The 18839-nt window shown below is 32.3% G+C and overlaps 1 protein-coding gene across 3 annotated transcripts; it reads left to right on the top strand.

The window, feature by feature from the left end:
- Positions 1-327: 327 nt before the first annotated feature.
- Positions 328-3969, top strand: LOC118047507 (G-type lectin S-receptor-like serine/threonine-protein kinase At4g27290). 3 transcript variants are annotated; one of them, XM_073412489.1, is made up of 7 exons: positions 328-1661; positions 1818-1958; positions 2139-2305; positions 2439-2649; positions 2770-3019; positions 3097-3247; positions 3323-3969. In XM_073412489.1, exons 1-7 carry the CDS (start codon positions 383-385, stop codon positions 3632-3634), a joined length of 2511 nt encoding a protein of 836 aa, XP_073268590.1. In that variant the 5' UTR covers positions 328-382; the 3' UTR covers positions 3635-3969. The 3 variants fall into 3 exon arrangements, with proteins under 3 accessions (XP_073268590.1, XP_073268592.1, XP_073268591.1); XM_073412491.1 differs by having other exon boundaries at positions 330-1661; positions 2151-2305; XM_073412490.1 differs by having other exon boundaries at positions 330-1661; positions 2782-3019.
- The last annotated feature ends 14870 nt before the right edge of the window (positions 3970-18839 follow it).

Genomic DNA, 18839 nt, shown 5'->3' with positions numbered 1-18839 from the left:
ATTGTTTTGGACCTGCTTTTAGTCATAGAGAATGACATATTATCAGTGCTGAAAACAGGAAATCGAGCAATGAAAGCAATTCTTACAATTATATGGTTACAATTTAGTGATTTAATTAGACAGATACGATGCAGCATGGTAGATTTTTAGTGCTTAAAGTCCAAAAGTCCTCGGCACAACAGCAAATCACGATACTAATTGGAACAAGTCTCTCTTCACTATCAAATTTCCATGTAATTGTCGTCAACAAATAAATCCAACTAGCGTTTACCTCAACAATAGACATTGCTCTCCAGTCAAATCAATTGTGACCTTAAATATGCAGCTTCTTGCAGCTAGGCCAGCCACACGTTAAGATGAGAAAGTGAGCTGCAGAAAAATCATGAGAGTACCAATGTATTACATTCCGATACTTCTCTTTTGCTCCTCTTTATTGCTGATTATACAAACAGCCACAGCTATTGACACCATAAACACAACTCAGCCCATTAGAGATGGCGATAACATAACTTCATCCGGTGGAAACTATGTGTTAGGGTTTTTCAGCCCAGGAAATTCCAAAAACCGGTTCTTGGGGATATGGTATGGCAAAATATCTGTCCTGACTGCTGTTTGGGTTGCCAACACAGAGGCTCCACTTAACGATTCATCGGGTGTTTTACGGCTTACAGACGAAGGAATTCTTGTCCTTCTCAATCGTAGCGGGAGTGTAATTTGGTCTTCAAACACGTCAACACCAGCAAGGAATGCAGTTGCACAGCTTTTGGATTCAGGAAACCTTGTTGTGAAAGAGAAGGATGATCATAACCTAGAAAATCTCTTATGGCAGAGTTTTGAACATCTCAGTGATACATTGTTGCCAGAAATGAAGCTAGGACGGAATAGAATAACGGGCATGAACTGGTACATGACATCATGGAAGTCAACGGATGATCCTTCGAGAGGTAACGTCTCAGCAATCCTTGTTCCTTATGGATATCCGGAGATACTTGTGATGGAGAATTCAATTGTGAGGCATCGGACAGGACCGTGGAACGGCCTGCGATTCAGTGGTGCGCCTCATTTGAAACCAAATCCCATGTACACATTTGAATTTGTTTATAATGAGAAGGAGATATTCTACCGATATCATCTTCTTAATAGCTCAATGCTTACAAGGCTCGTGATAACTCAAAATGGCGATGTCCAGCGCTTTGCCTGGATTTCTCGGACACAAAGCTGGATAATTTATCATACAGCAAATATTGATAATTGTGATCGTTATGCCCTATGTGGTGCAAATGCTATCTGTAGTATTGACAACTCACCAGTGTGCAATTGTTTGAATGGATTTGTACCGAATGTTCAAAGCGAATGGAAGATGACGGACTGGTCAAGCGGTTGCCTTAGAAGGACTCCACTAAATTGTTCTGGAGATGGGTTTCGACAGCTCTCAGGTTTGAAGTTGCCTGAGACTAAAACATCATGGTTTAACAGGAGTATGAACCTCGAGGAATGCAGGAACACATGCTTGAAGAACTGCAGTTGTACAGCATTTTCAAATTTGGACATCAGGAATGGAGGAAGTGGGTGTTTGCTCTGGTTTGGTGACCTGATTGATATCAGAACTTTCGTTGACAATAAGCCAGACATTTATGTAAGGATAGCAGCTTCAGAACTAGGTATGTAAATCTAACAAAGATAGGAGATAAAATGCAAGAGAATGAGAATTTAAACTTCATTTTCATCGTCACCATAAGCTGGTGAAAGTTTGCTGCCCGTAATAATTCCATTTCCTATTTTGTCTTTCAACTTAGTTTTACTCTGCCTTGGTATAGATAATGGTGGCGCTGTGAAGATTAATGCTAAATCCAATGTGAAGAAGAGGATCATAGTAAGCACTGCGTTGTCTACAGGGATTCTATTCCTTTTCCTAGCCTTGTTCTGGTATATTTGGAAAAAGAAGCAGCAGAAAAAGGGTAAGTCCTTAAGATCATGAAATTTTCAGCACGTCGGATAGGCAGTTTAGTGTATTCCAATTTGACTTTAGTAATGTAAGGTACAGCCACGAATTGTTAAAGATCTCATTTAATTTGGTGTCTCAGAAATTTGTGTTACAAGAAAATAAAGATTCCCTGTTTCCTATTTAATCATAGCAGTTCTGCTTGCAGGAAAAGTCACAGGTATTGTTAAGAGAAGTTCAATTAACAATCCAGGAGAAGATCTTGATTTACCGTTGTTCTATTTGGATACCTTGACTCTTGCTACCAATAACTTTTCAGTTGACAACAAGCTTGGAGAAGGGGGTTTCGGAACAGTTTATAAGGTACTAATCATTAAACATTCAAGCAATTTCATGATACAAACTCCTGGAACCATGTAACTAAAACAATGACCATTACAAAGTGTTCTTTCACTGGGCAATGATCTATTTGTTGGTATTGAGTGGTTATTTACAGGGGACGTTGAAAGATGGACAAGAAATAGCTGTGAAGAGGCTCTCTAAGAATTCAAGACAAGGAATTGATGAGTTCAAAAATGAAGTCAAATGCATTGTGAAACTTCAGCACCGGAATCTGGTGAAGCTTCTAGGTTGCTGCATTGAAGGCGATGAGTATATGTTGATCTACGAGTTCCTGCCTAACAAAAGCTTGAACTTCTTTATTTTCGGTTAGGATCTCTCTAACAAAACGCAGAAATTTACAAAACGTTAATTATCATTACCTTTATTCTTGTTCTTTCATTTACTTTATGTATCTGATGAGAACCAGAAAGGGCTGACTTGGGCAGAAAATTGGGCAGATGAAACACACAGCTTGAAACTAGATTGGCCTAAGCGCTACAACATCATCAACGGGATTGCTCGTGGACTCCTTTATCTTCACCAAGATTCAAGACTAAGAGTAATTCATAGAGATCTAAAAGCAAGCAATGTTTTATTGGATTACGAAATGAACCCAAAAATCTCAGACTTTGGCCTGGCTAGAAGTCTTGGAGGAAATGAAACCGAAGCCAATACAAATAAAGTGGTTGGAACATAGTAAGTGTTTCCAGATGCTTATTTTGTTCACTACAATTGACAGCAACATCGACCTAACATTTTATGGATACTTCCAGTGGCTACATATCCCCTGAATATGCCATTGATGGACTCTACTCGCCAAAATCCGACGTCTTCAGCTTTGGAGTGCTGGTGCTAGAGATATTGAGTGGGAACAGGAATCGAGGATTCTGTCATCCTGACCACAGCCTCAACCTTCTGGGGCACGTAAGTGAAAACACTGTATCATTTCATAATCTTAAATACCGATCTCATTCTAACAACTTGGTTTCATTGTATCAGGCTTGGAAGCTGTTTACTGGAGGCAGGCCTTTGGAACTGGTTTCGAAATCAATAGTTGAAACTTGCAATTTATCTGAAGCGCTCCGTTTGATTCACGTGGGTTTATTATGCGTGCAAGAGAATCCAGAAGACAGGCCAACCATGTCATATGTGGTTTTGATGTTGGGTAATGAAGATGCCTTGCCTCGACCTAAACAACCTGGTTTTTACACTGAAAGGGATTTGATTGGAGCAGCTAATACATCAAATTCAGGCCAGAGCAAACCATATTCGGCTAATGAATGCTCGATTTCGATGATAGAGGCAAGATAAATTGCTTTTGGTGCTGATGTTTTGTGTGGTCATGAAGTTCTTGATCGGTTATTTCTAGAAGCTATAGCGACTTCCAAGTCCTCCTTATGTTTGTCATAGTACCGCTATAAATCTATTCCAGGGAATGACAGTTTGATAATCTTGTAATGGTAAGCGCACTCAGTTGCGCATTTTCAGGAATGTCTTCCACTACACTAAACTTTTTGTAGTTTAAGGAGACGAAGTAAGAAATACTACTACTAGGTATAGGCATGATAGCAGAAGTAAGTTGACAAAAGGCTTCTGTATTGTAGTATGTCTTTCCCCATAATAAAAGGAACACATGGTATTATTATTGAAGGCACCATGTTGGGCATATAGCCATTTTCCTTTTGTTGCCTGCATTGTTCCCATGAGGAGAGAAGCATACGCACAGTTGCAGATATATATATATATGTGTGTGTGTGTGTGTGTGTGTGTGTGTGTGTGTGTGGCGAAGAAAATGGCCCAAGCGAAACAACCATTTAACAACTGGGCCTAGTCCGAGTGTTTGGTGAACTGGATCTCATAATTTTCTCCGAAAGATTCCCAAATGAACCGAGTCTACTTGAGGCCACTGCAATCGGGACAATGCTAAATGGCTCCCAACAACATAAACATAGTTCTAATCGTCGTGTATAGACTCAAAAATGGAGAAAAAGCCTACTTAAGCATGGTGATCGTCCCGTGCACATGTTCCTTGTTCAACGAATACAAACCGACTAGCTATTTGCACTGAATAAATTTTTGGATAAGTCTCAATTTGCATTAATAAGGTTTATGTATTTTCTCCCTTCCAAATCTTTCTATTTCAGTAAACTTGATCTCATAATTAAAATTAAAAAAAAAAAAAGAAAAACTAAGGCTCAGTGCTTTACTCTAAGCCAAGACTGTGAATTTCTATAATCTAATTACATTTTTTTTTCCTCCATGTAAAAACCAAGAAAGTTCAAATTTATGGGTTTTTTTTTTTTTTTTGAGGTTCATTCATCATTTTCAAATTAATCAAGGCTAAATAAATATTTTTACTTTTTAGTACAGTAAAAAAATTCAATTACTCTTAAAAAGTTAAAAATATATATATAATTAGCCCAGCATTTAAGAGCTTCTTGGTTTTTTCATATTTTTTCAAAATAATTAAATAACTAAATTACTCTTAAAAACAAAAATTACAAAACTTACCATTAAGTATTTTTTTATCTTTTCACTATGATTTTTTTTTGCTATAAATATTATTAAAAAAATGGTTGATACGTGCATTGCTCACGTTAGCAAATGAGTGATTACTATCCTTTTAAGATAGCGCGTACGACATCACCAGGTAGCTAAACACTGGCTTTCAGGATGATGTTGGAATCTCCTCGACATCCCCTACATGACTAGGTGGTGCATGTAGTCAATGGACCACTAACTTTGCATCAATAACCTTTTTCTTTTCTTTTTTCTTTTCTTTTTTGATTTTCATGGCAACCCCTTTAATTTTTCAAAGTGACCTCTTAAACTGTTTTTCTTTAGATTTAGTTCATGTTTTTTTTATGTGTTTATCTCGTTCTTATTAAATATTTACTTTGTTATCAATTAAGATCATTGATACCTTTTAAGAATATTTAGAAGGTATCCTTTTTGTAAAATTGACAAGCATTATACAATGTCTAATTGAATTGTCATAGAAATATAATACTTTTTTTATATAATGTGAACAATGAAATTAATTTTTCAAATTTGTATTTGTAAATTAAAGCAATATATGAAAATAGAAAACAACTCATTGAATCAGACATGTGTTCATATTATATTACCTCAATTTTTCTTTTCATTGTATTATAATATAAAAACTAGAGGCTAAAATGTCGAATTATATCTACAATATAGTAAAATGGATGATGTCATTCTATGCCACTTATTAAGTATTATTCTAAAAGGTGTAGATTTTTCATTATACAAGGCTCACAATTCATATTCCTCTTATACATTACAGTGGACGGGCTATGTAAAATTTTATATATTTTTAATTTGGTCCTTAAATTTTTTTTAGTAATTTAGTCCTAATTGAAGACCAATTGGTTAAGATTTTTTATGAAAAGATGAGATTGAAAGAAGATGGATCAAAATGAAAAAGGCGCCAAACATGGGTGACATTCCATAAATTTCTCAAAAGACGCACTTTGATCATTAAACTTTAAAAATCACACAAAGTATACGATTTCATTACCCTAATATTCTTCTAATTCAATTTTAGTATAAAAGTTTATTTTTGTTATTTTTAGACCCTAGTTGAGAGAAGAGATAGAGAGGTCGTCAGATTCCTGCGATAGAGAAAGAAAAGTATCATTAACATCAATTTAGGCCACCAAAACAGATGATATTTATGTCATATTATTCCATTTAATGAAGGGAGTTCATTTAGGTGATTTTGTTTTTACATTTAAAGTTAAAGAAAAAACAGATCAAAGCCTGGATTGATTTTTGGATTCCAATTGATTTTAGTTTTTATAGCAGTTTTTTGAGGTCATAGACATGTTTATCAACATTCCTACAATGTTTGATAGGTGTTTTGGATAAATAATAAGTTGAAAAATAGATTTGTGGGTAACAAAAACATGAGCCCTGATTTTCTAGGCACCACATTGGCCAAAATTAGGGCAAATTAGACGATGTGTTGTCTAAATTGTTTTCTTCAAAACAAATTGGGTGAACGACTCGTTAGCCTCAGTTGAAAAAAAAAAAAAAAAAACCCAAACACGTTGTCTGCCTGTGCACGGGCCTTGACAAAACAGGGCAGGCAGACAGGCTGGCCTAAATGGGCCCATCAATGCCTAACCTTGGCTCTTTTTTTTTTTTTTTTCTAAACTTTTTTTTAATTTTTTAATTTATATTTAAATTAGTATCCTTTTTTTTTTCATTTTATTTGGAGAGTCTTTTTTAAATAATAATAATTTTTTAAAGTTATGCATTTAAATTTGAAGAGTTTTTATGATTCATCTATAATTTATTTTTATCTTTTATATGGATGAATTTTATTTTTGTCAAATAATACTTTTAATATGTGTAGCCTAGCATGGTGGTTTTTTTTTTTCCTTTTATTTTATTCAATTAATTTAATTTGTATTTGTATTTCTATTATTGTTTACTTAAAAAAATTTAGCAAACATAACTGGGTAAATATTTTGTATTTCAATATTATTTCTTGATTTAGATTTGTCTCTTAATTTTTCAAATTTTATTTTAAGTATGATTAATAACTTTATTTATTTATTTATTTGCATATAATTTTTGATTTATTTGATTATATGAATACATAAATGTTTTTATTCGAACTTAGGTTTTTTAAACTAAAAAAATATATTTAAAAAACTTGTATATATAATTTTTTTTTTAATAGAAAGTAAAAATATATTATCATAGTAGGCAGTGTAGGTCACATCACTAGTTTTTTTTTATTATATATATATATATATATATATATATATATATATGGTTTAGTTAAAGTTGTCAAATCCTTACATTCATCGGCAAGGCTATCAAAGTTAGAATGACGATCGCATTGCATGGCTGGCCAATAACAAAGAACAAGATTCTAATAGAGTTAATTAAAATGAAAATGATAAAATATAATTTAATTTGACTTACTTCGTTCTGTACCAATGGATGTAGAGACGAAACTACAAAAAGTAAACTGAGGGACGTAACAAGTTCTTAGTTTTTAGGCAGTGTGGAATTCTGAAGATGATTATACTTCTTGCCCGGAATCTAGGCAAATCTAACTTCTTCTTTTTTCTTTTTTCTTAAAAAAAAAAAAAACAAAACTGAGGGTTCAATCGGGCATGCTTGCTAAGGTAGGCCTGTACATGGACCCGGACAAAACAGGTTAAAGACAAGTAGCGCTTGATTTTTTATTTATTTATTTTTAATTAATGATTTTTTTATGGTTGTTTCTCTAAAAATTTTTTAATTTATATTTAAATTAGTATTATTTTATTTTTTACTTTTTTTGCCAAAGTCTGGCAAATCTATTTTTTTCTTAAAACAATTTGGGGCAGATAACTAAGTTGCAAATAAAAAAAATTTAAAGGCTTAATATGCCCGCACATGGACCTTGACAAAATAGATCAGGCTGGCGCATAGGCCATGACAAAATATCCCTTGATTTTTTAAGTTTTATTTTTAAGTATGGTTAATAACTTTTTATTTATTTTTTTATTTACACATATAATTTTTTATTTATTTAAATACAATGCATATAATTTTTTTTATTTAAACTTAAATTTTTTAAATTATAAAAATAAGTTGAAAAACACCTCTATATACAAATTTTTTTTTATAAGAAATGAAAATTTAGAACATAAATCACATAACTAGTTATAATTAAAAGTTGTATTGAAATGACCATATATATATATATATATATATATATATATATATATATATAAAGAGTAAATATATATGAATTTTTAGAAGATTGTGTGTTATATAATTAATATAATAAAATCTTACTAAATTATCATTACATAGTTTTGAAATGTCATTGAAAAAAAATATAGTTTTTTATATTAAAAAATATGTATAATTTTCTGCAATGAAAGAAAAAAAATACACGAACCACTCACACAACAGCTGATATTGACTAGTTATTATTAAAAGTTAAAAGTTTTTTTTGTTACAATTAAAAGTTAAAAGTTGATATAACATACTTGAAGACAAATAATTTTTAAAACAATTATTTAACAGTTTACTTGCTACGGGTCATGCAAGTCGTAGAATTTTCCAGGTTGACAAAGGAAAGAGAGGTTGTTAGATTCTGGTGGATTAGAAAAAATAAATAAATTGTTGATATTAATTTATATTATTAAAACAAATGATATTTATTTTAAATGATTTTATTGATGATGGGAGTTTATATTTAAATGTTTTTTTATATTTAAATTTAATTAAAAAAACAACACCGAGCTTGGATTGATTTTGGTTTTTGAGGCTGGTTTTTAAATTTTTTTAAGGTTATATATAGTTTTATCACAATTATTATTGTGTTTTATAGATATTTTGGATCAAAATAAATTAAAAAACAAGTTTTTTGTTAAAAAAACATGAGTATCAATTTTCTAGTCACTAAAGTGAACAGAATCTAGACAAATCTGATTTTCTTTTAAAAAAAAAAAAAAAACCTAAGGGCCTAATTAGACGTGCCTGCAAGGACAGGCCCATGCATGAGCCATGAAAAATAGGTGAGGCAAGCTGGTCTAACTTGTCAGGTCTAATAGCGCTTTGACCTTTGCTTTTTTTTTTTTTTAATTAATTATTATTTTATGGTTTCTTTTCTATTTTTTAATTTATATTTAAATTATTTCCCTTTTCCCTTTTATTTTTTGCCAAAATCTAGGCTAATATTTATTTATAAAAAAATATAAGGTAGGGGATGTCATCTATCTTAGTTGCAAATAAAAAAAAATCAAAGGCCTAATTTGATAGGCTTATAGGGCAGGCCAACATATAGGCCATGACAAAATGGATCCAGCTCGTGTATAGGCCCAAGTAAAGTATTTCTTGATTTTTTAAATTTTATTTTTAAGTATTGTTAATGATTATTTATTTATTTATTTATTTATTCATACATATAGTTTTTGATTTATTTAATTATATATATGTATAATTTTTTTTATTTAAACTTAGATTTTCTAAACTATAGAATTACGTTGAAAAACGTTGTATATATAATTTTTTTTATAAAAAATAAAAATATATATCATGTAGTGGATCAAGGTCACATATCTAAGTTATATATACATTTAAATTTTTAAAAGATTGCGTGTTATATAATTAATATAATAAAATCTTACTAAATTATCATTACAATAGTTTTGAAATAAAATTTGATTTGACTTCCTTCGTTCTTTACCTATAGATGTAGAGAAGAAACTACGAATTCAAAAGTAAACAGAGGGACGAGGCAAGTTCTTAGTTTTTAGGCAGCGTGGCATTGTGAAGATGGTTAGACTATTCAATGGTGCACGGCAATGTGCACCAACTTTCCATATTGGTTCTCGACAACAATGACTGTGGTCAGGATTCGAGTCCAATACTGGACTGTAGCATTCAAACACAAAACCCAGCCGTGTTTAAAAAATTGAGAATGAGAGAAGCCGGTCGTGAATGCTCATAGTTGCCGGGAGAGAATACGGTTATTATTGTTTTTTTAAATATTTTTTATTTATAAATATATTAAAATATATATTTTTATTTTTTAAAATTATTTTAAACATCAAAATAATATAAAAATATAAAAAAATTAATTTTTTTAAAACTTTTTAAAAAACATTTTTAAATACTAAAATATCCCCCTCAATCCCCTGTCAAATTGAAAATTTCTATGGATTTTTTTTTAAATTCTTTTAATTTTAAGGAGTATAACTCAACTGGTTAGGTTCTAAATATACTTCTTAAAGATTACTAATTCGAGTCTCATAAATCTCAGGGCCACTGAAAACTTACATGATCAATAATTTTAGAACATATAAAATTAATTAAAATATACGTAAACTGACTCAAAATACCACATTAATAATAATAAAAAATATTCCGGTCAAAATTTACATAAATGTTGTTGTCAACTTATAATTATTTTAGTCACAATCATTTTTTCATGCTTACAATTTAGGGTCTCTTTGGTATTGGAATATTCATGGCAGTTTAGATTTATTTTTTTTAAATATATTAAAATAATATTTTATATATTTTTTAAAATTATTTTTAATATTAATATATCTAAAAATATAAAATAAATAATATTTTTTTAAAAAATTTAAAATTAAAAAAAAAATCAACCAAAATACCACTCTAAGCTCAAACTCTAATTTTTTTTGTAAAGATATACCAATAAATATACCGAATCATAGAGCATATGTTAAAATAAAATAAAAACAGAGATTGAGAAAAAAAAGAAATCATACCTGGTGTGAGTTGTGACACAATTCAAGGTAGGGTATGAGAGAGAGAGGTGACTGCCTGATTGGTTTGCTAGATCTAGAGTTAGATTCTAGAGGTTCGGTGTGCCTGTGTGGTGAGTGTCATACGATTCAAGGTCGAGTGTGAGAGAGGGATGTGGCTGACTGGCTAGTTTGAAGATGAAGATGGTGTGGGAGAGGGATGTGGCTGGCTGTGGATGAAAGATGGATTAACTTTATTTCGTTACAGATCTGTGAGTGAAAGTGTGAATTGTGAGGGTTGAGGGAGTGACTTAGGAGCAAGGAGAAGGATGGTTGGAGTATGAATGCTAGGGTTAAGAATAAGAACGTGTTTTATATATATATATATATATATATATAGTACCCCCTTAATTGAATTGGTTTGATTCGGTTGGGGTTTTTCCGGTTTCATGTTTCTGAAACTGAAACCGAACCGAACTAAATTTTTTCAAAAAATTTATTTGATTTTTTTTTACAGTTTGGTTTTTACGGTTATTTTTTTCTCGGTTTAATCGGTTCATCGGTTTTTTTGCTCACCGCTGCTGCTCTTTATTAAGATACAAATTTGTTTACATGTTTCCTTCTGTCTACCAGGAAACTAAAGCCTGTTAATGACATTATAACATGATGAACTGGAACTTCGGTATTAATATCAGGGCACATGTGTTTATGCAACCTCCACTGTAATTCTAATTACAAATAACTAAAGTAACCAGAATAAAACTTCTTCCAAGAAAATTGAAGCTGCACAAACTCTACTGTTAGGCTGAAACCCATCTACCTGTAAGTTCACCTTCATCATTTCATTTGAGAGCACATAAGTATATATATGTGCAATAATCTCAACATCCACAACAAAGCTGCCACCTAAAATTATATTTTAACAATCAAAAATATATTTTCTAATTCCACATTCTTCGCACAAAATTGAGCAAGCAACTCAGGGCAGGCAACTAGACTTCACTCTAATGACAATATCCAACCTAAGCCGTGCATGAAATATTGTTAACATATCAAAATTGCGTCCTTCTCTAATAACCCTTAAACAGAGGAGACAAGTACCAATTCACATTAATCAGAAAGTTCACTATTATCACAAGTACGGGATAAAACCTCCTCCCCTAAAATGCATTCCCTCAAATTGAAAACTTAACCTTTACACTCACGTAAGAACCAAAATTAAAAGAAACCCAGTTAAAAAAATAGATCCTTTCAGCTAAAAATCAACTAAAATTCATCTTTCATAAAAAATAAAAAATAAAAAATCTATCTTTAGCCATCTTTTATACCAAAACCACCCAAAGGCAAACAAATTTCCCTACTAAACCACCAAAGATTGCAAAGAAAGAAAAAGACTACGTAACAAGCCAAGAAATCATCATCAATAGTAGAAGCACATAAAAAGAGAGAAAGAGAAAGATTCATAAAGAACAAGTAAACCTCAAGGAACTCCTGGGCATAAGCTTGTGCAAGTTGATTCTTTAACTGGTCCTTCAAGTCTTCAGTTGAAATTTGGGGTGACACAGATCCCATACTTGAATGTGGAGAAAACGAATCCATAATTTCTCTCTCTCTGTAGGCTCTGTGATTGTTTCGATGCTGACAGAGAGGGACAGCACTTTAGAGAAAGTAGGATGATCCTTTTCTTTTTTGATTTTAATCCTTAAACCCTTGTTCAAGGCCCATTTGATGTTGTCCTGAGCCAAGGCCTAGCCTGGTTACAAAAGTTGTTGGAGCCCGTAAATCTAAAATTTGGAAATAATTTTTAGTAAAATTAGCATTCCTTCTAGTTTTTTTTACGCCATAACTCTCATACTCGACTTGTACTTTAATAAAAGCTGAAATATAAAAAAACTAAATTATAGAAATTCGACTAAATTTCTTTTTAAGTATAGAAACCAAAATAATAATTATCACATTCACTATTAGTAATATTATTAAAAAAAAATGAAAAACAGTAATAGCACTGCATAATTTTTTATCATCAACAATGATAATCTTAGATTTATTATCTCCATAATCATAAGCCAAAATAACTAGAGCTTAAACTAACCATCTTCACAGAGTCAATGGACCTCCAAACCCATCTTGACAAATTATTCATCAACTTATTCTCCAAGAAATACATGAAAATTCTTTTTAGAATTAAACAAATTATCTTGACAAAAATATAATTGACCTCCAAGTCTCCTTTCAACTAGTAAGGTGCGTCAATGAAGGCCTGCGTGTATTCCCTTTCAACTTGTATCATGGGTTCAATCTATGAAACAGTAATTGAAGTCACCTTACATTGCTTGTGATTTGGGTTGAAATTGGGCTTAAAGATAAGTCTCAACAAAATACCATTGCTGATTTGGTCTTGGTCCTTAAGTATTTTTTTGGTTTAGGCAAAGCAAGCAGGAAGGACCCCACTTTGTTTTGATGATCAAATTCTTTCAAGGGGAGAGATCAAAATGCAAGAAGAAAATAAGAGGCATAACGAACATAGAGAGACCTTGTGGGCTGGTGGTTTATGGTCGCTATGATGCAAATGGTTGATATATTATCTTATAAATTATTAAAAAAATAAAATGAAAGGGTGAAATGCACAGTTAAAAACGTTGTACACATACTCATAGTGCAATATAAATTACTATATAGCTTTTTTAAAAAAAATATTTAGTATTTTGTAATTATCATTTTGCTCTTTATAAAAAAGAATAGCTAACTTGCCAACGAGGGTAATTCTATCTTTTTAATAAATTCCATTGGTCATTGGTAAATTGTTTGAGAACAACTGTTTTTTATATTTTTTTTGCATGGTTAATTTACTAAATTACCCTTAAAAACAAAAAAAAAATCATTAACTGTCGTCTAGGGTCATTTTCACATTTTTAATCTGGTTAGCACAATAAAATAATGATAATACCCTTAAAAGGCAAAAATTAATAAATTGTTATCGGAGGACTATTTTGTCTGTTCACAATGGTTTTATTATTATATTTATGTTGATTTAGAGGCAATTTAATCTTTTAATAAATATAAAATATTAAAAAAAGGTGACTAACATGTTCATAACACGTGTTAGGTGCTTTGCTGCCTTTGGATAGTGTATGTGAAGAATTAAAGCGATTAACAACGAGCTTCCTTGATATGGTTGGATTCGTCTTGGTAACCCCTCTCTTCCAATACAGTATATGTGGTGTTCTAACCTCTGGATCGGCGTTGGTGAGCTCTTTTTTCTTCTTTCTCTCTCAACCTCGGTTTTCGCACATGGCATTTCAGAATTTCAAACCAGTCATTTAGTTTGTTTTTCCTTCGTATTTGTTCCATAATCTTTTTTTATTATTATTGAAAATGGTTTATAGAATTGGATTTTTATTTATTTTTATCCTCCTTTAATTTTTTTTATATGTTAAATTTAATTATCATTCTTTTGATTGTTATTTGCTTTGTTTTAAATAATATTTTTAATTGAACTTTTGTCCATATATGATTTGATCCTCATTGTTTTTTAACAGGGCAACCACTTCTCTCATGACTTGTTAGGTTAATAAGTCACACCAATTAATTTTTATTTATTAACATATATAGTAGTCGATTAATTTTGACTAATATATTGATCAAGTTTTTAATCATTATTTCAAATACTTTATTGAATGCAGAAAAAATAACAAGATGTTTATATGTTTTTTTAATGCAATCACTAGATTTTGATCCGCATACAATGAAATGATGATCAATTCTAAATGTGCTTAGTGTTTTACTAATGCATGTGAGGACAAATATTCTTGATTCAAAAAATATTTATTTATTTAGTCTTTAGGACTTCTTATGCTTTGGTCACTTAATTTTTTTTCTTTTTATTTGATCCTTTAATATTGATTTGATTTGTGATTGGTCTTGGTCATTTGTTTTCATGCATGTGTATAGAGGTCTTGATATGTCAAGGAAATGTTATATCGCTTGGTTAATGCTCGGTTTAGTAAAATCAAATTCATTTTCATTGATTTCAATTAATTACAGCTTCGGGGACCAAATTTTGGAATAAAAAAATGTTTAGTACCTTTTTTTCCAAAATAAAAGACTCATTTATACTATCAGGGGAGAGGTTTAATTCCTTTTTTATTTTATTTTGGTCCCTCAACTTTCTTTTTTTTCCAATTTGATCCCTTTAAATTGATTTTACTTGGTATTTAACTTGGTAGTTTGTTTTGGATACCTTAATATAAGGGGTCTTACAACATTCAGGAAAATTTTTAGGGCTCAGTTTATGTTCAATTTTCAAAAATAAAATTTGGTTGATATAGAATAATTAAGTATTAATGGACCAAAATTAAAACTAAAATAATTATAATGACTAGGGTAACTAGGTTGAGCAAATAGGTTAGGGCTAGTGGTACACACATCGCATGTGTAAGATGCCCACCTACTTCAAGCGGTATATGCAACATATCATAGCAGTCAAACGTCTACTTCCATTGCACCATTAGAAGTGGCTTGCAAGACCTCCTTAATAGGTTGGTGTGTGGCAGTGACAAAGCAACAGTTTGGTGTTGATGATCTTTTTTCTTCTCCTCCCTCTTTTCTATTTTCCTATCATTGTGATGCATGCCACTTATGTCAAAATTAAAAAGTGTCATGTCATTTTTTTTTTTTGTATAAAATTTGATTCTCAATATTTTGATTGTTATTTGTTTTGCTTTAAATCCCTTTTTTATTTGAATTTTTTTTTCAATCTCATACCTAAATGTTTGATTTTATTTGATTTTTATACCAAATTTGGTTATTATTATTTTGATTGCTATTCTTTTGTACAATTCTCTTAATTATTCATTTTTCAATTCCAACCCTCAGCATTTGATTTTATTTTGTTTTTATATCAAATTTGGTCATCATTCTATTAATTGTTATTTGTTTTTTTTTTTTGTTTTTTTATTGATTTTTTTTCTCAATTTCATCCCTTAGCATTTTGTTGATTGAGAATTGTGCTTTGTGATTTTGTTTTATTATGCCTTCTATAGGGTCATCCTGACTTCATGACTTAGGTCACAGATTTGAAAAGTTAGCCCGAGTTGACTTATGTTTGTTTTATGTCCTTTCTTTCAATTGATTTTATTTTGCAATTTTATCATGAAATATTGAATTTCTTTCAAGGTCACGGGTTCATGATTTTTTCACTTTTTTTAAGAGGTTATCTCAATCTCATATCTGGGGTTACGGACTTGGCGGGTTAACCTAGGTTTACTTGGATTATTTTTCTTTTTGTTTTTTGTTTTTTTTTTTAAAAATATTTTTTTTAAGTTTCACTTTTCGACATTGTATTAGTTTGAGAATTGAGTTTTATAATTTTATTAAAAGTATCCTAGTCTCATAATGAGATAGCAAATTTAGCTAGCTAACTCAGGTTGGCTCTGGTTTTTTTAAAAAAAAATTTATCCTTCAATATTTTATTTATTGGGAATTAAGTTTCAATTTTGTTTTCTTTTTGCTTTTTATAGGGTTATATCATTCTTATTTAATGTTTATTTTATTTTTAAATAAGATTATTGAGACCTTTTAAGAATATTAGGATGATATCTTTCCATTATATTATCAAGCATCCATGTTTTGTAGTCAATCATTATTATTTTTTAAAATTCATTTATTTACTATTTTTTTAATTATATTATTAAATTAATCGAGTTTAGTGGATTAATACTAGCATCACCCAAACATCGATATTGAGAAAAAAATTATTTTGCCGACTACGCTAACGCATGAAATCAATCTAGTGTTATACTATTTAACAGCACCTAAGATTGTTTTGGTCCTATTTTTAGTCATAGAGAATGATATATTTTCAGTGCTGAATATAGAAAGTTGTTGAACATACTTTCTTTATTAATGTGAATTCCTTTTTATAGGATAGCTTACAAGTTGTATGTAATGTAAATACAATGACTAGAAGTTTGTTTCAGCTGGAGTTGTATGTTGACAGGGAGTCTTAAGAGGATATGCATGCGCCATACGTGGTTTCCTTTATCTGCAGTGGATGATTATCATGTGTGTTGTGTATAATCTTTAACACGCTCCCTCAAGATAGGCGGGCTGATGAGTAAGCATATCTTGTTTACCATAGCTTGAAACTTGATACGTGGAAGGGGTTTAGTGAGGAAGTCAGCAAGTTGGTCATGGGTACTGACATGGGAGACATCTAAAACTCCTTTCTTTACCAGATCGCGAACAAAGTGCAGATCAATGGCAATGTGTTTCATGCGAGAGTGCAGAACTGGATTTTGACTCAGTTGAGTAGCACCAATGTTATCACAGAAGATGCTAGGACGTTGGGACATCTTGATTCCCAGTTTATGAAGTAAATTGTGAATCCATATGAGTTCTGAAGTTGCTGAGGCTAGGGCCCTATATTCAACCTTTGTGGAGGATCTGGAAACTGAATGTTGTTTTCTTGTGCTCCATGAGATTGGACAGTTGCCAAAGAATATGAGATAGGTAGAGGTAGAGTGTCTGTTGTCTGGATCAGTGCCCCAGTCTGCATCTGAGTATCCGGAGAGATGAGGATTGATAGAGGGCGTTAATGATATCCCATGAGTGATTGTGCCTTTGAGATACCGAAGTACCCGTTTTGCTGAAGTCTAGTGAAGTTGACTGGGTTGGTGCATGAATTGAGCAAGTTTATTCACAACAAAAACGATATCTGGTCTGGTGATGGCTAGGTATTGTAGGGCTCCTATGACACTTCGATATTGTTTCTGGTCTGCAAGAGGATGACCATCATTGAGTTGAAGTGTTGGTTTGGTGGACATCAGTGTGTGAATTGGTCTGGCTCCTTCCATGTTAGTTCTCTTGAGGAGATCTCTGATGTATTTTTGTTGAAATAAGAAGATTCCCTCGCGAGTTGGCTGCACTTCAATCCCAATAAAATAGTGCAGGTCACCAAGGTCCTTTAGTGAGACTTGGGCACCAAGTTGACGTATTATATCGGCCATAACCTGGGAATCAGTACCTGTGAGTAACACATCATCAACATATACCAATAGAAATAAGATGATGTCTTGCTTTGAGTAGATAAACAAGGAAGAGTCAGACTTTGATTGCTTGAATCCTAGTGTCAGAAGAAAGGAGCTGAGTTTGTCATACCAGGCACGTGGTGCCTATTTTAAGCCATAGATGGATTTGTGTAGTTTGCATATGTGTGTGGGCACTGTGGAGTCGACAAATCCTGGGGGCTGAATCATGTAAACATCTTCTTGTAGGGACCCATGGAGGAATGCATTATTTACGTCCAGTTGTTTCATGCACCAGCGATGTTGAACAACAATGGATAACACAGTTCTGATTGTTACTGGTTTGACGACTGGACTGAAGGTCTTATTGTCATCAAGGCCGGGACGTTGATGATATCCTTTAGCTACCAGACGTGCTTTGTATCTTGATATTATGCCATCAGCATTGTGTTTAATGTGAAAGAGCCACCTGCAACCTACAGGAATGATGGATGGGTTGGATGGAACCAGTTCCCAGGTGCCATGTTTTACCAAGGCGTTGAACTCTTCAGACATGGCCTGTCGTCATTTTTGATCTTTCAGGGCTTGAGAGACACATGTGGGTTCTATAGGCTATGGGAGGGGGTGTTTGGTGGTGAGGTGGATTTGTTTTGGCTTGTAGATGTTGTTCATGGATCTTGTGATCATGTTGTGTTGTCTTGTGGGTGGTTGTGACAATGGTGGTAACACAGTTCTGATTGTTACTGGTTTGACGACTGGACTGAAGGTCTTATTGTCATCAAGGCCGGGACGTTGATGATATCCTTTAGCTACCAAACGTGCTTTGTATCTTGATATTATGCCATCAGCATTGTGTTTAATGTGAAAGAGCCACCTGCAACCTACAGGAATGATGGATGGGTTGGATGGAACCAGTTCCCAGGTGCCATGTTTTACCAAGGCATTGAACTCTTCAGACATGGCCTGTCGTCATTTTTTATCTTTCAGGGCTTGAGAGACACGTGTGGGTTCTATAGGCTATGGGAGGGGGTGTTTGGTGGTGAGGTGGATTTGTTTTGGCTTGTAGATGTTGTTCATGGATCTTGTGATCATGTTGTGTTGTCTTGTGGGTGGTTGTGACAATGGTGGCTGTATTACTAACCTATTTTCTGATGGTGCAGGGGGTGGATCCAGAATCTGTGTTGGTGGTGCAGTTGGAGGAACAACAGGAGCAACAATTATCTCTGCTGATTGCCTGGATGG

Source organism: Populus alba, chromosome 11 (assembly GCF_005239225.2).
Source record: "Populus alba chromosome 11, ASM523922v2, whole genome shotgun sequence".
In the NCBI taxonomy this organism is placed as follows: domain Eukaryota; kingdom Viridiplantae; phylum Streptophyta; class Magnoliopsida; order Malpighiales; family Salicaceae; genus Populus; species Populus alba.
Note: the sequence above shows the minus strand (reverse complement) of the source record. Positions and strands in the feature narration are given on the sequence as shown.

Coding starts and splice junctions, on each gene's coding strand:
- LOC118047507 (XM_073412489.1), top strand. CDS start 383: ATGAGAGTACCAATGTATTACATTCCGATACTTCTCTTTTGCTCCTCT. Junction 2,306..2,438: donor GTTTCGGAACAGTTTATAAG/GTACTAATCATT, acceptor GGTTATTTACAG/GGGACGTTGAAAGATGGACA. Junction 3,248..3,322: donor GCCTCAACCTTCTGGGGCAC/GTAAGTGAAAAC, acceptor TCATTGTATCAG/GCTTGGAAGCTGTTTACTGG.